The 22,661-nt window shown below is 43.1% G+C and overlaps 2 protein-coding genes across 3 annotated transcripts; both read left to right on the forward strand.

Moving 5' to 3' along the window:
• Window positions 1-3,563: 3,563 nt before the first annotated feature.
• On the forward strand, window positions 3,564-4,494 carry LOC119358958. The gene is made up of 3 exons (XM_037625329.1): window positions 3,564-3,701; window positions 3,886-3,974; window positions 4,085-4,494. Exons 1-3 carry the CDS (start codon window positions 3,651-3,653, stop codon window positions 4,236-4,238), a joined length of 294 nt encoding a protein of 97 aa, XP_037481226.1. The 5' UTR covers window positions 3,564-3,650; the 3' UTR covers window positions 4,239-4,494.
• A 5,170-nt stretch (window positions 4,495-9,664) lies between these two features.
• LOC119353284 (thiamine pyrophosphokinase 2-like) lies at window positions 9,665-15,183 on the forward strand. 2 transcript variants are annotated; one of them, XM_037619885.1, is made up of 7 exons: window positions 9,665-9,810; window positions 10,473-10,661; window positions 10,750-10,834; window positions 11,929-12,001; window positions 13,185-13,286; window positions 13,442-13,691; window positions 14,834-15,183. In XM_037619885.1, the coding sequence occupies exons 2-7, from the start codon at window positions 10,502-10,504 to the stop codon at window positions 14,953-14,955; spliced, it is 792 nt and encodes a 263-aa protein (XP_037475782.1). In that variant the 5' UTR covers window positions 9,665-9,810; window positions 10,473-10,501; the 3' UTR covers window positions 14,956-15,183. The 2 variants fall into 2 exon arrangements, with proteins under 2 accessions (XP_037475782.1, XP_037475783.1); XM_037619886.1 differs by lacking the exon at window positions 9,665-9,810 and having other exon boundaries at window positions 10,527-10,661; window positions 10,745-10,834.
• The last annotated feature ends 7,478 nt before the right edge of the window (window positions 15,184-22,661 follow it).

Raw genomic sequence — 22,661 nt, forward strand, 5'->3', positions numbered from 1 at the left:
GAATCATATAGATTTGCAACGACACAATGCCAATAGAAGACATGATCTCATCATGCCAACCTAGCATGATGAATTCAAGAACCATTCGTATTGCAGTAATTTAAGAAGACTGTTGTGCCAAACCAAATTTTGAGACCTAGCATGGTGAACCCTCTTCTCTAACATGGCCTGGAGTTCAGCGGTTCGACATTGAAATGATCCCATCTTCCAGCTAAGCAAAAAATGGACATGGCTTTTGTCCTGGGGCGACGTGTAAGTGAGTTGATCGTGTTTCCTTCCAGTCCCATTGGCCAGCACAAGCACAAGACAAACCTCAAAATGTGCTTCGTTAAATTCTATACCACGAGGTACTGTAGACCTACATGTACCCATCATAGGACTATTGATTCATAAAACTCCCTTTTCCAGCCCACTTTATCTACCTCTCGGTGTGTACTACTACTACTACTACTACTACTACTTTAGCTGCTACCGAGCTGGCTCTGTTATTGTTGTTGGAATATTGGGCTCTGCCCTAGTTGTTCTACAACAAATGGGAGATAGATGAGTGGAGGGACGAAAATTAGTACCACGTCGCTTGGTGAACGAGGACTGGAGCAACATATAAGGGGGACCCCTTGCATACCAATGTAAATGCTAGAACCACAAGAATAGTGCTACATACCATGCATAGCGCGTGCACTCGTGTGAATATTTCATGACTTAGACGTAGGATTTTGGACGACTGGTGACGCCCGCGTGCCCTAGATAATCAGAAAAAAGAATTCCCCTTTTGTGCTTCTTTTCCCAGTTTAAGGCCAAACTCGATTAGTGCGTCTCTAACAAGCTAGCCGCAGCTGCACCCAGTTACGCGGTCTAGAGACTTGTGGGGCACACCTTTGTATGGACGGGCCAGAATAATGAGATCTTGTTGCGACTGCAACAAGGCTTGTTGCAGAAGAAATTCAAATTAGAAGATAATTTGGTGGATAATATTTTTATACCTTTCGAATGAAATAAAACGGCTAACAAAAAAACTTTGATAACACCCACACCATAGAAAGTAGTAAGAAAGGGTGCCATTGAACTGCACATGCAAGTTGGTGAACTCACAAGGGACTGAAACCGCCATTTGTTTCACTTCAATTTATTTTTATTTTATTTTCACGACAAATGTAGTCTCTCCTGAAATTGGATGACCTAATTTTTATCAATCTGCGATAAATGTAGGATGAATGTATTCTCCCCTCAAGCAATCTTGCAATAAGATACAAGTAGTCTCTTGTGTCCTGAACACACCTAATACTGTTGTCGAGTGTATAGGTTCACTAGTTCCGCGAAGAGATTGATAAATTGAATGATAGATAGATAATTTGGATGGTGGAAATATTTTTTTTTATTTTTTGAATAAATAAAAATAACAAGGTAACAATATTTAAACGTGACTGAAACAAGGTTTGTAATTATTGGAAACAAAGCCTAGGGTGCGTAGGTTCACTAGTGTCAACGCTCAACATTATAATTTCATTAAAATACATGATATAAGCTCACAACTTTCCTTTTTTATTGGATCAACTACGGATGAGATCTCATAAGTGCACTGCGAATCACCTCAAAAGTTGTCATTCTAATGTTAATCTGTTGAACCACCTCATTGTCTACCTCAGGCAAACACATAATTATACTACGACAATACAAAATGATCCTTATCATTCTAATCCTAACCTATCGAGTCACCCCAATGTCACATCGAGTGTCTCCAGAAATTATACTAGATAAGCATCATGTAATATCATTAACTAACAAAGTTCAAGAATACAAAATGAACAGTATTCGAACCATTAAGTTTCTCATCATGAGAGGTACGTCATACAGTTCAACTAATCATAAATGCCCAAGATCATAATCATGATGGCAATTCGTAAGGTTGGGAAAGAGAGATACATGACATATAGCTACTACCACAAATCCTCAGCTCGATAGCCCACTTGGTATGTGATGTGGAAGGTGAGGAGCTTGATAGCCCACTTGGTGAACCGTCATGTGGTGTCCTTGTTGCGTTAGATGACTGATATAGGGGAGGTGCTGACCACATTTGTGGGGTGAGCCTGGAAGTAGTGAACGAGCTTCCGTAATGCCATGATGATACTTGAGAAGCACTACCAAATCAAAGTCAACATGTGTTGTAGCCATCACTTTTCGTGATCTCAGCAGTGATGTGCATAGCATGGTCTTGACGTGAGATGCCACGCAAGCAAAGACAATGCTCGCACAAGCAGCTAGTCTAGTCGCGACAAGAGCCGGCCACCATCACACTTGTTGACGAAGGTTCAGGGAGAAAGGTCGCCGGCACCGCCAAAATCCCAAATCGGGGTGCTCCGATAACCCGCACTGCCTCATGCTCCTCGTTCTCATTTGTGGTGGCAGAAACAGTCAGAAAACACATACTCGCTATTGTCTTTGTATCTAAAGTTCCAAGATCCTCGTCTTGTCTAGGCAATCACCTAGCAGCAGAGGACCACACCTTCACCTTTGCGCCCGAGCGGACATATTAGGACACAAGATGTCGACATTGTTGCCCATGTAGTTGTAGATGAGATCTTTGCAAGGTGTTGACGGGGAGAGACCGGAGATCGCACACTCCCACCTTATATTCAGCGCTCGATCCATGCCTGACAACCTTTGTGGTGACATTTGCCATCTTGGCACTAACATGTGGGCACGATTTACATGTCTATGTTGACGTGATTCTGTAAATAATTGTTTACCTAATAAAATCCTGCATGTGATTTATCTGCCTAAATAAATGCTAGAATTTTAATTATAGTAAACATGGTAAGCATTTATAATTTTTCTTTCGATAAATGAATTAAAGCTGAGACAGAGATAGTTGGACGAGACTTGCCTGCTCCCCATGCGTGTGTCCATCCGTGCTCCCGCGTACGTGGCTTGATTTGATTGGAGCAAAATAAGGCCCGGCCCCACCCCCTTAAAATCAGGGGGGAGATGATTAGATTAGAAAGGAAAAAGAAAAAAAAAGTCAGCCATAGGATGAAGTGAGAGCACGGATGGGAGCATGAGGAGGGAGCAGGCAAGCTGAATCCTAAGGTGGGTTTCAAAGAAAATGGAAAATCCTGCCCTTTTTTGCCGCAAAATTTCTCTTCTCCCCAGAATTTGCTGCCCGTTTCTGAAGAAACCGACAGCCCCATACAACTAAATTGCTATCTAAAACGTTCGCAAATGTCAACCCCTCCCTGCGAACATTGTCGATATACTGCGGTCCTAAAAATAAAGATAATGATGAAGATTTGCGGCATAGTGGTTACTTCACATTTCATGGTTCCGTGGAATTCGCACTCAACCCAAACTAACATGTTCGTTGCGTCACGTTTCGTGTTTCGCTCACACGGTAGCATTACGGCGCGGGCGTGACCAGTTTACGTGTCGTACGCGTTGCCAAGCAGCGCATTTGATCACCGCACGCTGGCGAATCCTCACTCCTCCGGTCTTCGCAAACTCCAGGTCCCCACCGCGTCAACCGAACGCGCCTCGCCCGCTATATAGCGACCCGGGTTGACACAAAGCCAACCCCCTCCCGTGCTAGTAGGCAACCAGCAACCAAACTACTCCCGCAGATCAATCCTTGGGCGAGAAGAAAGGAAGAAACATCAATGGCGGCCGCTGGTTCCTCCGCCGCGTGGAAGAGATGGCTCCGCCCTGAGGTACGTCGATTCAACCCCCGCTCCTCCCACTCGTTTCTCCTCGGCTCGTAGATCGGAAAATTCCGTGATGAAACGAACTAGCCATGCGTTTTTCTCTTCGTGTTCCGTGATCTCGCTGGGTTTTCGGCGGACGATTTGATCTGTGTTTTCTCGCGATGAATCACGCGCTGCTGGTACGGTGCAGGTGTACCCGATCTTCGCGGCGACCGGCGTGGCCGTCTCCATCTGCGCCATGCAGCTCATCCGCAACATCACCACCAACCCGGAAGTCAGGTACCGAACCCCACCCCAACACGCGCCCCGTCTCGTCGGCGGAGACCCCGATCTGACTTCAACCTTGACGAAACCGTTTCCCAAATCTTGTTCGTTGTCGATCTGTGCAGGGTGACCAAGGAGAACAGGGCGGCGGGGATCCAGGAGAACTTCGACGAGGGGAAGCGCTACTCGCAGCACGGCTTCAGGAAGTTCATCGACCGCCAGCGCCCCGAGATCATGCCGGCCATCAACAACTTCTTCTCCGACCCTCCCAAGTATTAGTTCAGTTCAGTTCAGGCAGGCCGCGCAATACCGCTCTGATGCACTGTTCGTTTCTTCCGAAGATTGCGCCCGGATTTTAGATGCTACCCATGTTGTTAGTCATAATTCGAATCATTTACATGCATGGCCATGGATTGATTGCCTGCCCGGTACGCTTAAGAATCATATAATTCGATTCATTGCCAGGCAATGTTAATATTTGATCATGTTTACGAGTATTACTTTTGTGATTTTAGATCTCTGATTTTGGTTTTCTTTTAGGCAAGCGTCAATTAGCGGCCGTGTATTGTTTCTGTTTAATGCCCTCCAGTTGCTTTACGGTAACACCTCTAGGTCACATGCACTATTTTTTTTTAGAAACAGACCGCATGCACATAAGCAGAACCCAGCCGGAAAAACCTGGATGTTGGGAGGGTGGCATCTAAGGCTTTGTACAATCAAAAATGCGACCTACATAATGTTGCTACGTAACCTGCGTAAACTTCCTTTCCCTTCAACAAAACATCCCCCCTGATTTTCAGGTGGGCCCCAGCCCTCTCTAATGCCCAATTAAAGCCTGCTAAATCATCTCATACGTAGGTCACGTAACAACTATTTCGTAGATGTAGCATTGCTCTTGTACAATCCAAGGTGCTCAGGGAAGATGGTTATAGAAATAACCGAGTGCGGATAGACTGAGTATCCAAGCACCTTGGGTTAATCACTTGCTTTTTGCCGACGGCCGTCTCATCTTCTTAAATCCACAAGCCCAGAGTGCGGATAGACTGAACTATATTCTCCGGATTTACGTTGATTGTTCTGGACAAGCAGTGAACAGGGAGAAAAGCTCTATATATTTTAATGCCAATACACAGCAACCCACACGGGAGGCGCTCAAGCAATCACTCGAAATACATGTTGAAGCCTTTCCGGAGCGCTACTTGGGATTACCTACAGCTATTGGTAAGATAACTAGTGGGATGTTTGACCACATTATGGATCGATGTCGAAGTAAAATGCACGGCTACTCTGAATGGAATATGGCTTGTGCGGCACGAGAGGTATTGCTCAAAATAGTGGTCCAGGCCATTCCTACTTTCAGTATGAGCTATTTCTGCTTACCAAAAAGGTGTGCAAGAGCATTATGTCATGTATGGCCAAATATTGGTGAGGAAGCTCTATAGACAAACGTACACTCCACTGGCTTTCTTGGGATAAACTGGCGACACCCAAAGTGAAGGGCGGCATGGGGTTCCGTGACATGCATGTGTTCAACCTCGCAATGCTCGGGAAAAATGGCTGGCGTCTTCTCACAAAACTGGAGTCTTTATGCGCGCGAGTGCTGAAGGGCAAATATTATCCACATACTGACTTTCTCAATGCGAGTGCTCCTTCTCGAGCCTCGGCTACGTGGAAGGCTATTATTGCGGGAAGAAAGGCTCTAGATGTTGGGCTAATCAAAAGAGTTGGAGACGATTCTACTATCTGCACTTGGATAGATCCCTGGATCCTTGGCAATCTTTCTCTAAAACCGATGAGTCGCATTGGCTCTTCCCCACTGGCCACGGTCTCAGAGTTGATAGATGACTATACAGGCAACTGGAATGTGGAAATCATTCAAGCAAATTTCTTGCCACAGGATGTTGAAGCTATCCTCAATATACCCCTAAATAGCGACGGTGGCGAAGATTTTCTGGCATGGGCCTTAGAGAAATCCGTTAACTACTCTGTAAAATCCGTGTATCGCTCTCTTGTGACTCAGAACGAGCACCACGCTCTAGAGGAAGGGACGATTACAGAAGCTTCATCAACTAACAAACAAATGTGGAATGCCCTATGAAAATTACATGTGGTTCCCAAAGTCCATGTATTCTGGTGGAGAGTACTCCGGGGAATCCTACCAGATTCGGTTAGTTTGAAATATCAACACACTAAACCCTTGGGCCGGTGTGATATTTGCAAAGCTACGGATGAAAACTTGCTTCATGCACTAGCTCATTGCTCGCATGCAAGGCAGTTCTGGATAGCAGCGGCAGATAGATTCCAGCTTCGTCTACCTCGACTGCATTCGGATACTTGGGCGCAGGATATTCTTATGGACTCCCAGTTCGTAGAAGAAGATCGCTGCAGAATCATTATGATCATGACAACATATGGTCATCACACAACTGTTGGACTCGTGATCGCGATGGCTACGATCCAGTTCGGGCCCTAAAGTGGATTCATGAAACCTTGGCTATCCTAGATCTTCCGTCGTCGCACAAGGAGAGCTCGGCGGCTCAGTGTTAGCGCCCACCTGAGGCAGGCTGGGTTACCATAAACACGGATGTTGCTGTCAGTATTGAAGACATGAAATTTGGAGCGGGAGGGGTGGCTCTTTCGCACCTTTACTTTCTTGGAACTTGGAGTAAACCTCTATTGGGTGTCACTGACCCGTTCATTGCTGAACTCTTAGCTTTCCGGGAGGGGATGATCTTTGCTCAACTTCGTGGCTTCTCACATGTGGTAATGGAGATTGACTGCTTGGAGCTAGTCAACATCTGGAAATCGCGCGACAATTCTCGTTCAATTGTTGCATCTATCTTCGAGGAATTAGAGGATATTAGTGCTAGTTTTGCTTCTTTGATGGTTACTCATGTTGGTAGATCTTGCAATGTACCAGCCCATCAGTGTGCTCGCCTTGCTTGCTCACTGGATGGCACTGAAAGCTGGCTTGGTTCCAGCCTTGAGTTCCTACGGTCTTGCCTAAAGACAGATTGTAACCTCATCATGCTACTTGATTAATAAAGCTCCTAAATTCGTTACAAAAAAAGAGAAATAACTGAGTTTTGTTTTCTTTTTATGGAAATTCTATCTGGCCGACCCTCGTCGAGAGAACACGCCACCACCCAAAAAATATGGCAAGCATCTCCCACGTTACTCGTAAAGGGCCACGTTCAATTGTTCCTTCCAAAGGATGTGGTACGATTCAAATTCTTGATTTGGGGTATTTCAGTGGCCAGTGTCAATGTTAGTAATCTCACAAAGTGTGTCCCATGTGCCCAAAATAGCGGCCCCGAACTAATTACTAGATCTGATAGTCTTAGGATAGTCAAGATGGTAACTGAAGAAGATGTTTGTCGGAAGATACTTACATCACAAATTATTTATCTTGAGATCTCAACCTTTCTTTTGTGTAAGCATGTGGTACACTATAGTAGAGGACTATACACCAAGGGCGTGGATAGCCCGGATTGACAAGAGTTTCTAAGGACTCTCCGGGCTCGGGACAAGTCGTTCGAAGGCAGGCACTTGGAGGAGATAAGAGTGGACATGTCAAATCCAAGAACTTATTGTTGCGAGCGCTATATTCCTCATACTCGTCAGAGATTGGATCATATAATATCATACCGAAGACATAGAAGTTCTTGCCAAAGAAGGTCAACCTATATATAAGCCCTGCATACCCTCACCAAAGATTCAAACCATTACGAAGCTATTATCGCAAGACCTCCAATCCGTAATCTACACCCCCCTTATTTATCAATCTATACATAATAATAAAGTAATTAGTACGTCTGACCGTCCGTTTTAAAATTACCCCTAAAGTTAGCACAAATTACCCATCATACCATCCATAAGTGAGAAAACACAAACCATTTTTTTCCTATGAAGGCGCTTTTCATTGATTCATTTAGTCGCAATCCCGTTGGAAATCGCAAGTTGGCTAGTAGGGCACTAGCTAGAGCTTCCCTCTTCCATCAGAGAGAACTAGGTTCGATCCCACCTAGCTCCTACATGATTTCCAAAAAAATCAAAGTTTCATTTTTGTAAATTTATGAAAACCAAAAATCATAAAATGTTTGTGGATTAAAAAAATATTCATGATTCTGAAGAACTATTTGCGTATTCAAGAAATGTTTGTGAATTTGAACCAAATGTTTGTGCATTCAAATTTTTCTAAAAATGTTCAAAAAAACCCAAAAATGATTATGAATTACAAGAGAAGTTCATTGATTCAAAAAATGTTCATGAATTCGGAAAAATGTTCATGCATCCAAAAAATGTTCTCTGATTCCAAAAATGTTCATCGATTCAAAAAATGGCTCGTTCATAATTTTTTTATCAATTCAAAAATGTTTGCCGACTCAACATATTTTCGTCGATTCAAAAAAAGTTCGCCGGTTCAAAAATTGTTCATGAATTTGTAACTCCAACTTGAAAATTGTTCACGAATTTATAGAAAATGTTTGTGAATTTTAAAAATGTATTTTGCTATTTTCATCCTAATGTATTATTTGTTGGGCATCACTGAGGAGTACGACAAAAAGGCGTAAACAGGTAGCAACAACTAGACATATATCTCTTTTGTCTAATAAAAATACACTTCAAAAAAAACATCTCATACTTATTTTGTTGTGCAACACCATTTATCGTATTGTTTGTCATGTAGTACCGTGAAAGATTTAAAGGATTTGCTAATGGCGTCGGGTGTGTGCATGAGGGATGATTTTTTTCTCTCTCCTTGCAACGCAAACATGTTTACTAATATACTTTTATAACCAACACGTAGGACTATTACCATGGAAATGACTAAAACGGGGTAAACCAACGTGTCTCTGACGTCTTCGATGATATCTCTAAATTATATCCATCTGTACCAAAATATAAGATGCCTCTTGACACTTTTGACGTCTTTCGATATTTGGAGGGAGTATCTTTTTTCTTCGCAAGTCCGATTTTCTTTTGAGTTTCAAGAATTGACCAAAATAATGCTATGTTTTGTAATTAAGCACCATGAGGTCTTTTTTTTGTAAACTACTCTCAGTGGAACATGATAATCCCTCCGTTCATTTTCATTATAATATTTGGATATTTTAATACATACTACATATAGTCTGAAATGAGTGGAGAGACCGGAAATCAAATTTGGTTCCCGGATGCACGTGCTCCTGCACACTAAAATTATTTTTGAAACATCAAAAAAATCCAACAAAAAATCTATGTGTTCATAGTCGCATCTAAATGTTCATTTTGACATGTGCAAAAAGAAAAAAAATTGAACACTAAATGTTACCCCGCATGTCACCCTAAATATATTTTTTTCACCGACAAAACACTACTGCTCTATATCGCATGAAATTGTCAAAGATGTTTGCGACACTAACATAAGCATAAAAAAATCATATTTTTTTTAAAAAAACATTTACTATATATTTTTGGTTACTGTTCTCGCGGGAGCAAGATGCTCCCGGGAGTAAAAACGCCTCCCAAAAGAGATACACTCAAACGTGTCTACACACATTTGATTTAGAAAAAAAATAAAATATATTATGAAGAGTGCGAGTATATCTTTTGTGCGGCAGCGCGGGTCCATGAGCAGAGCCCAGGTGAACCACCACCGCACATCCAGCGGCTACTATAATAAACCAGTTGCGCTGGTGACACCGACAGCACATGCGTTGGCATATTCCTTGCAATACGAAAATCAGCGGCATTTCCTATTTTAAGACCTCTGTTCTTTCCCTTGCGCACCAACAGTCCCTCCGGCGACGGCGGCGAGGCGGGCGAATTGGCATCCTTCCTCCTCGACTCGACGCGCGCGTAATCCGAGGTGAGTTCTTCATCCGGCTCCGCTTTCGCTTCGCCATTTGGCCAGCCGGGTTTGGTTTCCGGCCGGCCCCAAGTAAGTAAATCTTGTAGTAGTTGCTTGGTTGGCCGATGGGAATGTTGATAGATGTTTGGCGGATCAATCTGGCCCAGGAGTTCGGTGGATTTCTGGGTCGAGAACGGACGAGGGGGTCATCCGAAATCCCGCTTGGGCAGATCCGTTGAGTTTCCAGGATTTTCCTCTGAAATCCGCCGGAATTTGTCTGCCCGAGACTGAATTTCGGGTGATTCTCTTGTTCGGTTTTCAAGGCGGGAGTTCTTTTCCTAGTGTTTTTGGGTGGGCTGCGAGCTGATGGTCGATCCCAGCAGATAAGATTTAGGCAGGAATGGGAATGCGACACAACATTTTTATTGAAAGGTTCCCAGGTATTTTTGGGGAATGGGTGGGAGTAGGAGGAGGATAAATGTAAGAATTTTTTATTAATTTGTCTGATAAAAGAAAGATGAGAAATGAGCTCTTAATTCGTTAATGTTATCGGCAGAACACTTCGACAAATTTGTGGTTTGCTAGATGGGTGACAGAACAACTAATGGTTCTGAGCATATGAACGCCCTTTTGATCTCATCACTGATTTTATTTGCTGAACTGGTTTTCGTTTTGGACAGTCTTCACAGATCACCTTCAAGAGGACAAGATGTTGTGGCGCACAATTCGCAGTATGGAGGTGATGGCGCATTCTTCGAATTTCCTTCTTCCGAAACTGCATCAGCCTGCCAAGGCTCCAGCAAACAACTATACTCTGGTTGTTCTTAACCAGCAGCTTCCACGGTTCATGCCTCGCCTCTGGGCTCAAGGTAACTAGCTCTACCTTATTTCTTCTTTGTATATTTTGCTCACGGCATGTATCTTTGAAATTGTTCCTTCGAATTTAATTTAGAGCAGCAAAGATGAGAATATGTGCTGATGGTGGAGCCAATCGTATTTTTGACGAGATGTCTCAAATGACAAATGACCTGGACAGAAATAGGTTAACTACTTCCTTTCCTCCTTTTATATCAAAGGTTTAACTAATTTGAAACATTTTCATGCAATTCCAGTCATGGTTTGAATTATTTGTTCATAGATGTGAATCACAAATGTTGAGGAGTTGAATGATTGCCAACACCTACAGTAGCTGCATTTCTATATATTTTATTTCTCACTTGAAATGAGAGGTACATGGTACTTTCAAACTGGAGGCAGAGTTTGTAATAGGTCTGTAGCAGCCAGTTGTAGTTCTTTGGGTTTGGATTGCGAGTGTGGCACCATTTTCTCTCCCGTGATCTGTACAGTGTTACTAAACTTGCCATAACATAAGCTACATGGCCATTTATGCTATGCAACTTCATCTTTGGAACAAATGGATACCTCTTTATGTGCTTTTGAAGTTTTGATTATCCAAAATTTTGAATAACATAGTCTAATATGTTGCTATTTTAGCCTACCCCAACTTGTTTGGGACTAAAGGCTTTGTTGTTGTTGTAGTCTAATATGTTGCTATTTCATTCACTCACTGACAATGCTGATGGTTTCTTACCCAATAGGAAATAGGGTGGGCTTCTTGATTTAGTCCACCATGAACTTGAGCAAAGAAATCATTTTGTATTAGAAGAAGGCACCGAAGCAACACAAAACATACAACTCAAAAAAAAATCAAAACAAAACAAAAACTAAGAGCTAAAAATGGCAAAAATAAAGAACAGAAAAACACATCAACAGTGCAAAGCTATACAAGGTACAAGCCAGCTGCTGTCTAAGCAGAGGTCTGGTATGATGTCAAGCTATATCCATATGTTAGCATCTCTATTTGTTTTGCTGTACCTGACCAGACAAACAAATACTGTACATGCCTGTCAGCGTATGTTTTCCAAAGACCACTAAAACATATTTATGATCGTGGTTATAGTTCTATTTTGATGCCTATGAGACATAATTGTTTTTTACATCTCAATGGCATTTGGCATTTAAGACCAGAGTCAGTTTTATTGCACGAACTGCTTATATATATTTATGCTTCCTTTGGCCTTATGATCAGACCAGCAAGGTTTCTGCATCATGTCTCAATTGATTGCTATTATCCAGGTATATTCCAGAAATAATTGAAGGGGACATGGATTCTATAAGGCCAGAAGTGAAAAGATATTACTCTAGTCAGGTCTTTTGCTTGCTTCCTCTTCTCTAGTTCACATTATCTGGACATCCTAGTATTATTCAGATTAACATGCTGAAGTGTTGTTTGAAAATATCCTGATGCTGACCTATTGCTCATATAATACATAGTAGACACTCAGCCCATGTATAACTTATGAGATGTATGCTGGCTGTGCAAAAATTGGTAAAATTCATGGGATGATTCAAGCATGAAAAGCCCTGCTGAAGAATGCCAAAATGATGGGAAAAATATTTACATGCATCTTTCCACTGCACCATTTGATGAGTTTAGGTTCAGGTTTTCAATGTTAACAACACAGTCACCAGTCAGCGGATCTCCAGAAGAAAGAAACACTACCAGTTAAAACTCAAAAGCAGTAGTCAGAAGATTGCAACAGCAAAAGCGGGGTTTCTCCTAACAATAGCTAGAAAAAAAATTATTGCCATCAAAGAAAATAGTATTCTAATTTCCTTTAGACATTGACCAATTTCACATCTGGTAGTTAACTGTTTTTTAGCATGTAGGAGACAGCGTTTGTTATAAAAAGTAGACTTTGTTGGTATAAGTTTGGTCCCTTTTTTTAGCATACAGGAGACTGCAGTTTTATTGGTATATTGGACGATTATAGTTAGAAATGGTGTTGTCTTTGTGATCGTGAATAAAATTGCAACTATTTGATGTTGTGTGTAAAACTTGCTATAAAGGAAAAGACGCTGTAGGCTTATACATTCCATTTGATATGGAGATTATTTTTGGCTGTCCTCCAAAATTTCAAATTGGTAACTTGATAGTGTTTGAAATTTCAATTTGTTATGGAAACTCAGTTGTCCAAGGACTTTTCTTACATTGTAGTTGTACACGACAAGTGCATGCAGGCAAGGCCCTTTCTAGGACTCTGCTGTTCCCATCCTTCAGAAATTTTGCATAATTATTTTGATGACAGAGTAACTGGCTGAACCCTAAGTCGAAGATGGCAACACTGACACTGTTTGACATGGAATGACAAGCATCTGTGTCAGAATATTAACTACCACTATTTTGAATCTAACTTTTGAGATCAAGTGGAGTGCACATTTTTGTTGATCTGAATGTAACATAATGAATTTTGCACTGGTGAACTGATCGCATTACAAATGTGATCAGGATATCATTGGCTCATCGTTTTGTTGAACTGTTCTCTACACAGGGATCCAAAATTTCTGATAAATCACATAACCAAGAGACAACAGATCTGCACAAGTGTATTTCCAGTATCCGCCATCGCACACCTAATCATGAAAAGCCTAATGTAAGTAGTGGTTATACTTTCTTATTTGGTACTCTGTCATTGCTATCTTTTACCGTATAATATGTTTATCAATATCAAAACACAAAGTTATGTAATGTTCAGGTACATTTGGTTCTAATTCAACTATTTAACTTACTTTTTCTGGTTCTATGTAGCTTTGTGTTCTTGTTACTGGAGCACTTGGTGGAAGGTTTGATCATGAGGCTGCAAATATCAATGTTCTCTATGCGTTCTCGGACATGCGGATTGTCCTTCTGTCCGATGATTGCTTGATCCAACTTCTTCCCAAAACGCATCACCATGAGATCTATATTGAGTCGTCTGTAGAAGGACCACATTGTGGAATTTTTCCTATTGGAGCACCATCTACAAGCACTACAACCACTGGCCTCAAGTGGAACCTGAGTAAACACTTCTTCTGCTCGTTTGTGACCAGTTGTCTTGCAATTTGAGAGTTTGACTATGTGCACTAAAAAAATTCACCAGCACTTAGTCATATTGAGGTCTCGGCATTCCCCAGGCCAGGCCGGGCTTACAGAAGCCCGACCAGAAAATGCGAAGCCTTGCCTGGCCTGAAACCTGAGAAAACATTCTTTTTCTGCATTTAAAAATGTTAAATAAATCATTTTCGTAATAAAAAATGTATTAATATACATATATTTCCCCAAAATAAGAAAATATGCATTCTGGGCTTTTGGGCTGGGCTTCTGGTGGGGAAAATGAGGCCCGAGCCCAGCCCGGACTCCAGGCTTCTGGGCCGGGCTGCCCATGTTTAGTCATATGTAATGTAGGTTGTCTGGCTGGATGAACCATGCCATTCATGGGCTGGGCCAGGCTGTACTGTGTCCATTTGGGCAACAAAAGTGTAATCAGGTCTAGCCTTGCAGCCGGTGTTTGCCAGGTGTGAGATGCTGTAGCTGTGCATACTAATGGGGAGCAACAGTTATTCAAGAGTGTACCAATTTTGTGCACAATCTTGTCCTGGGGAATGCGAAGTGTGAGATAAAGTGTCCCCAGACAGAGGTTCTATTGGTGTCAACCACATCTTCCACCTAGTATGTCCCTAGTTAGTATACAGTTGATGCTATAAGCATGCGAGTTTTGAACTATGTTTTTCTTTTGGTCTTGCCTTTCAACCTACTATGTGTGGTGAATGTGGCCCGTGTTGTTGTATTGCGTTGTTCCAGATGAGACCCTTCTTTGATGCTTAAGATTATTTGCCAATGAAATCATTTAAGCAACTGCCAGAAAAATTAATGGCTGGACCTAAAGCAAATAAACCGTGCCAAATTAAAGTAGAGGACAGGTGAATCCTTTTGATAAAAAATGAATATAGTGCGACTGCAAGTGAAACCCTTTTTTGCCATCATTAACATACAAGTACATTTCAGTGCACATGAACCGTTAGTATTTGTTGTTGAAGTTTCGGTGCAAAGGCATGCGAGTCGTATAGAAAAAACAATGTGGTTTTTTATTCCATTTTCAATTGTGAAGACCGTGCTACTCCTATCATGGGCTAATTTTGCGCAAACCTTTTGTGCTTCCAGGTGATGCAGAGATGAGATTTGGGAGCATGATAAGCACATCCAACATTGTGGATTCAGATAAAGTTACTGTGCAGTCCGATGCAGATCTTCTGTGGACAATTTCTCTTCGAAATCTGACCTGAAGAGCATCCACTTAATTGGAATTGTCTGCCGTGTTTCCTTTTTGTAAAATCTTTGTTGATCTTGTATGCTATCAGCTCGGCTCTTGTACAGTGCAGCTGTGTTTATGCTCATAAGTTGTTATGTATCTGATAAACAAAGGATATCTTGTGGCTCATGGTTGAAACATCTGTTGTCAGATAGATGGAGACCTGCCAGATTATCATAAGGATGTTGTCGTGGAATTGTCACAGCAGATGTCCTTAGTGTCAGGACTTAGTCGTGAGGCCAAGCATCTATGTGGTAGCTTGAGAGGGGTTGAGTGGGACGAGAGACGCGAGATTTTACCCAGGTTCGGCTCCTCACGATGTAGGTAAAAGTCTATATCCTGCTTCATTGATATTAATGATGATGATTACAAGGGTGCTCTATCTCGAGAGCTACTGACTTGTCTGTCTAAACCTAACTTGTGGAACTTGTCCCTCTTCTCCTTTTTGGGGAGCCCTGCCCCTCCTTATATATGTTGGAGGGTCGGATTACATGTGAAGTCCTATTAGGATTAGGACTAGTCTATCTCTAATATAAACTGGATATAAGTCCAGGTCTTAACTCCTTGTAAGACAAATATTCCTCATGTCTTTCCTCTTAAATCGGCCCATCATTAAACGTGAACCGGCCTTCTGGGCCTTGGGCCTTGTCATCCGTCTGTCCCGCACGCCGGGTTACTAGTGAGTCATAATGACAAGGCAGGTTGCTCGTAAACCGCCAGGTCAGGGCGGGTCGCCAGTAACTCGCCAAGTGTTAGCGGGGTCTTCAGATAAACCGCTAAGTCCGGCCGGGTTAACTTCCAGCCGGTTTACACCGCGGGGTATATCCCCGACATTAGCCCCCCAAGTTTAGCTTGGATTTATTCATGGTAAACTTATGCTGCAAAATAAATATAAGAACAAATTTGACAGGTTATGCTCCGGGTTAAGAATTTTTGTAAACCGGTACCTGATCATCCTTAAGTCCTTGTTATTTCCTCCTTCTGGGAAATCTGGGTCAACAGACCAGCTTCATAATCAATTTGCCGACATTGGTTTGTCACCGAGAAATATTGTGAAGAATAACTCCTTTGACTCAGCTCCCAAATCCGGTTTAAGAAATATGGGTCTGAAAATACTTATCTGATATTCAGCCGGTTTGAAGATGTAAAACTTGCCGGTTTAATATTACCAAAATGGTCGGTTTATAAATATTGATGGCACCGGGTCATAATTGTTGTCGACACCGGGTCATGTAATTGATCTTCCTGATTTGCTCAAAACTGATAAAATGAAGATGTTCCTCCTTTATATGCATAATACCTGTAGCCCCCCCAAGTCTTAAGAGGAGAACATAGTGATAACTTAAGACTTGCTCCAATAAGTGTTTCAACCTTGAAGAAATCCGATTAGTTCATCTCAATCATATAAACTGAATACTCCATATATGTAGCCCTCAAGTGCCGGGTTGTCATGCTTGCAGCAACCTGGAACTTGTAATTTCCTGATGCTCATAAAAAACTTCAACCAGTGTAGCCCCCAAGGGCCGGGTCATTATGTAAATAATGAGCAGGGACTTTGAAAATATGATCATGTAGACTTTAACAACAACGTGTAGCCCCCAAGGGCCGGCTCAGTAAGATAACATTGAGCTGGGACTTTATATATACTTCATTGAGAATAACATTATATTATGTAACTCTCATCATGGGGCTTGAACCCATATCCACAAGGTTGAGAGCTTTGTGCTTTACCAACTGAGCAGTGGATCCTTCAATAATAGATGAAAACATGTGTACCTTAAATTGTTGACAGGAGCAATTGGTAGCCCCCAAGGGCCGGCTCATTATAATATGATGAGTCGGGTCTTCAATAAGGTGTACAAAAAATGTCTTCGCATTAGCCCCCAAGTGTCATGGTGCATGCTTGCAGCGACATGAAACTTGTGTATTTGATGTAATTTCAACTGAAATAATGTAGCCCCCAAGTGCCGGGTCGTAAGCCTGCAGCAACTCGGGACTATTCCTTCAATTGTAGAAAATCATATCTATTGATAATATGATAGCCATTGCGCTAAAGCGACTTTGAAAACCTTAATCATAATACTGGTTATTGATAACCATAATAAAAATCCAGCCATGTTGGCTATTTGAATAATATACCCAATGATTTATAAGCGCATAATTCCAATGGCGCAATCCAAATATATACTGGCGACTTATAGTCCAAAGCCAGGCCGGTTTAACAAACCTGTTTCTGCATACAACAAGTTTAAAGTGCCTGGCGGTTTACCGCCGGACGGGTCATAACGCCCAACATATAACCCGGGTTTATAATCAAGGCTGCACTTTAAGAATAATCAAATATGAAATAGATCATACCTGTGACATTGAATCACATTGTTGGTTTTACCAACTTTTTGTAGTAAAGGTGATAACCCCAATCTTGAGTACTGATAACTCCTTCCATATTGTGCCGGTTTATGATAAAACCGTATCGGGTTTGTGATAAACACCGGATTAACCATATATAATACTGGTGACTTGTAGTCAAACCAGACCGGGCTGATAGACTCCGGATTATAACTTGATCGTGTACTGACAACTTGTAGTTGAAAGCCGAGCCGGGTTGATAAATACCGGTTTACTCCATAATAGGATGGTAACAGAAAATCAAACCGGGCAGATATTCTTTGGATTAAGATTTGACCGTGTTTCGTCAATTTGTAATTGATAGCTTGAACCGGTTTAGAACTTTGTCGGTTTAAAAATACAACAAAAATAAAAAAACAGTTATCAAGAAAAATTGTGAAACAAAGGCAATGACAAAACCGTTTACAAAAAAGAGACTTATTTGAGCTAATCAGATGGCGTTACCATGGTCGGACACGACCAAGCTCCTGATAGGTGTAGCTATGGTTCAAGTCAGCCAGGTCCCCAAATGAAACCATGGCATTTATGCCGATCAAGTGGCATGGCAATGGTTCGGGTTCGACCAAGCCCCCAAGTGATTCTGTGGCCTTAGGCCGATCAAGAGGCATGACTGGTTCAGACGTGACCAAGTCCCCAAGTGATCTGGTGGCTCTCGCCTATCAAGAGGTATTGCATTGGTTCGGACACGACCAAGCCCCCCAAGTGATATAACATGATGCTTTTGAAAAGCTAACTCAAGGTGTAAACCGGAGGCCGCTTTAGAACAACTCCATGTAACCACACATGATGTAAAAGAACAAATACCCCGCTTTAGCTGAGGTTCCCATGTGATCAATAATATGTCATGGCCAGTAAGGCAGAATACACATGTTTGAACCGCACATCGTGGCAGCAGGTCCTCTTTGGCAATTTTTAACTTTTTGCAAGAGATAAATTCTTCTTGAACCGGGATCTTGAACCGGATATTGAGAGCTTCAAAGCTTTGTGGGAGACATCTTTCCCTTGAACCGGATTTTAAACCGGAATCTTCATTTTCAGCCGGAAAATTTTCCGACGGCCTTTAAACTCGAACTTAAGAGAGGTTAATTCCTTTTTGAACCAGACACTGTAAACTGGATATTTAAGAGCTGCAGTCAGACTGACTTCCCTTGAGCCGGATTTTAAACCGGAATCCTTTCTGATGACCCGGATCTTCTTCATTGAACCGGGATTTGTAACTGTCATATACTTTCTAAATCGGAAATTTTCTGATGGCCTTTAAACTTTCATCAATATAACAGTAGCCTCCGGGACCGGGTTATCCTTTCCTCCATCGTCCTGGGGTTCTTAAATTTGCTGAAACTGGCAAGATTCGCTGAGTCATGTCATCGTAGCCTCCGAGTCTCAAAGGTGACTCGAGTAGTTGGCTTGAGACTCTCCATATTTGACCGTGATATAAATCGGCATAACTTGTATATCATTGGCGTTGATAGCACGACGTTAATCCATAGAAGGTTGAAGTGACTGCGGCGGGTTGCAAATGATCCCATATGAGCCGTGTCAGCAACTCGACCAATGGTTTCTTCCAACCGGCGATTTGAAATTAATCAAAACTGTAGTAGCGGCGACTTGTGCGCCTGCCCATTGAACCATCCAGTGCAAACGGCGGTTTGATAATAATTTGTCTCCAATTTGAAAGAAAACCGGGCTACCTAAGTTGTGACTTGCTCATACCCAATAAACAGCTCATGCAGACAGGTGCAGCCTGGTATGTTGATGTAGACCAGGCCGCGAGAGACGGACGACAAAAGCGACCGCAACATCAGAGGCAGCTCGGATAGATGAATCGGCCGCGGCATTGTAAACCGGTGCGGACGGGGAAGATCGGCACCGGTGTCGTAAACCGGCACGGACGGGCGAGTTAATCGCAGTCATGGTCCCGGCAAGCTGATGTAAACCCACGGTATAGACCACTTTTACAATGAATAATTATCCTGCATATCAAAAAATACAGCCCAAAGTAATTGTTCTTTTGACAAAAAACAATACGTTTCATAAATGGACTTAGATAGATGTCACCTGATACGTTAGGCCGGAATTTATCCGCCGCCGTGAAGCTAAAATCAACCACGGATAAGTCACCCGCAGGAGCAAACGGATGAACCGGCCGCGGCGTTTGTAAGCCGGTGCGAACGGGTGAGTTGGCCGTGGCGTGGTAAGCCGGTGCTGACGGACGAGTTGGCCCCGACGCTGATGAAGCGGGGGATGGCGACTTGCCCATGTAGCCGTCCAGCAGCATGGCACGGACCAACCCTAGTGCAGTAATCTTAGCGCACCCCTTTGCGACACCTTTGTAACAAATAATGGTTCTGCCAAAAATAGCAAAGACCAGAGTAATTGTTCTTGGAGAAACATTATTTATGCAAATAAAATATGTAGGAAGGATAGCACCTCGTAATATTATGCAGTGCCGGTAGGCTGGCTTGTCGCAGGTACTACGAGGCACATAGTACGCCGCGCTCCCGTCAGTCTCCATGATTTGATTGCTTTGACTCTGAATCACTGATCCGCTTTGTAGCAGCGCACTGCTCCTGGACCGCGGCGGCACCCACGGGTCAATGATAGTGGGGTCAACGGAAGCAGAGGCGACACGGCCGCTGAGGTGGCAAATCCGGCTCCCTTGACAACTCTTGCTTTCCATATTTTTATTAGTGGAAGTACTTTTAGAGTTGATTTGTCCTCCACGCTCAAAATAGCAGGAGCAACAGTTGATTCCCTCGGGACTTGTAGCTTGAGATCTACGTGGAGCAGCAATATTCCGGCCGATTGGACTGCTTCTTGTCGATATAGTAGCAATCGGACCCGGCCATTGATCCTGCAGCGGAAACTGCTAATAGCTTCGGTTAACTGCAGTAGTATTTTGGCTTCGGCGGAAAAAATCTCCTCTCGATCTCGACGAGTTATGGTAGTTGCACTGATCCAACTCTAATTTCCTCTGGGTTTTAAATATTGAATACGCCGTTTTGACCAATTGACAGGTCTTGACGGATTGGTACTGCTGCCTCCGTTTAGACCATAAGTCGTACGTACGGATATGATCTGCGGTGAAAAAATAAACTCCTTCGCCTCAGGAACGTGCTCCAAAATTTGATCTGGCGTCGGATCGTCGGATCACAAGCACATGCCGTGCCGCGTCATGCAACCCTAACTTTTGATGTAAATCTTTTCCAAACCGGCTCTTCTTCATCGAAAAAATTGCGAACTTCTCGATCCATGAGAAAGATCCCTCCAAGAACTCAACATCACCGTGCGCAGGCTCCACGGTGGGCGCCAACTGTCGTGGAATTGTCACGGCAGATGTCCTTAGTGTCAGGACTTAGTCGTGAGGCCAACGCATCTATGTGGTAGCTTGAGAGGAGTTGAGTGGAACGAGAGACGCGAGGTTTTACCTAGGTTTGACCCCTCACGATGGAGGTAAAGCCTACATCCTGCTTCATTAATATTAATGACGATGATTACAAGGGTGCTCTATCTCGAGAGCTACTGACTTGTCTGTCTAAACCTAACTTGTGGAACTTGTCCCTCTTCTCCCTTTTGGGGAGCCCTGCCCCTCCTTATATATGTTGGAGGATCGGGTTACATGTGAAGTCCTATTAGGATTAGGACTAGTCTATCTCTAATATAAACTGGATATAAGTCCAGGTCTTAACTCCTTATAAGACAAATATTCCTCATGTCTTTCCTCTTAAACCGGCCCATCATTAAACGTGAACCAGCCTTCTGGGCCTTGGGCCTTGTCATCCGTCTGTCCCGCACGCCGGGTTACTAGTGAGTCATAATGACAAGGCAGGTTGCTCGTAAACCGCCAGGTCAGGACGAGTCGCCAGTAACTCGCCAAGTGTCAGCGGGGTCTTCAGATAAACCGCCAAGTCCGGCTGGGTTAACTTCCAGCCGGTTTACACCGCGGGGTATATCCCCGACAGATGTCCAATGGTATATTTTTTGTGCGTTTACGAGTGACGACCGACCATGTCTTAAACTGTTGAAATTGGGAAAATGCCACTTCGGCCGGCCCTGCATCTGCAGGAAAAATTGTAATTGCTGATTTCTTTTTCGTTTTCTGGACCCGTCGTGGTAAATGGTAAGGTCAAGGTTTGAGCTGGAATTACTTTCGTGGGATTTCGACTTCTCGTAATGCTGCCGTTCTAAGATAATTTGAATGGATTATTATCGTAGGAATGGGAGTGGAAAAGCGTGGAGCACAGAGAGGATGAAGGAGATGATAGAAGGGAAGATTGGTTATTTACCCTTACTAGCATTGAATCATATACCTCAAGTCGAGTATCATTTGGTATTTAAGAGCAATTCATAATGGAATGACATTCGTGAAAACCGTGGCAAATGAAAAAAATCACTCCAAAATGCTTTTGAAATTAACCTTTTTGGAGCATTGTTTTGCCATGTCCTCCGTGAATGTGAGTTCATAATGAAATTTTGCAAGCAATCAAAAAATTGATCAATAGTATTTGCTAAAAAATAAAATGTTTTGATTATTATTTTTCAAGATACTGAATTCCATTGTTTATCTGAGCTCATATGAGCTCGAGCTTAGTGAATCTGCTTAGTTTCTTATAGGCACAATTCGGCACACGGTGGCCTACCTAACTGTGACTTTTGACCCGAAAGACTCCTGTGTCCGACAGGTTCTTACTCCGGAACGAATCCGCTCTCCATCTTGCCACGTTGTTGCAGAGGTGGTCTGTCCAGAACTGCCTCCCGTCGTCGACGTGCATCTCCTCGAGAGCCATGGCGTTCTCCACGAGGAACTTGGCGAGCTGGACCTCCAAGCAGTTGAGCTCCTCTGGCGAGTTGAACTTCAGCGTCGCCTTCCGCAAGCAGCTGAGCGCGCAGCTGCTCAAGGTGGGGAGCTTTGAGATGTGGCAGGTATCTCTGACGATGTCGCCTCCTTGCACAGAGACGGAAGCCATGGAGGCGGCGAGTTTGCTGAATCGATCCATGGTTGCGGCGAAGGATGCTCCAACTGGATCCTTCTTGCACGCCTTGTAGCGAATATGGCTTAGCCTAAGCCAAAGCTCGGACATCACCGGGCATGAGCCGAGCAGCCTCGCCATTGTCAGTGCCACCTTGTCCTTTTTCTTGTACTGGTAGCTTCCGTCTACTCCGAGGAGCTCCAGGTTAGGGAATGTGGGCAAGATGGGGCCGCCTTCTTCCTCCTCGCCGACGACGATGTCCTCGATGCTGCCAAGGTGCAGCTTCAGGGCCCTCGTGGTG

The sequence above is a fragment of the Triticum dicoccoides genome, chromosome 2A (assembly GCF_002162155.2).
Source record: "Triticum dicoccoides isolate Atlit2015 ecotype Zavitan chromosome 2A, WEW_v2.0, whole genome shotgun sequence".
Classification (NCBI taxonomy): Eukaryota; Viridiplantae; Streptophyta; class Magnoliopsida; order Poales; family Poaceae; genus Triticum; species Triticum dicoccoides.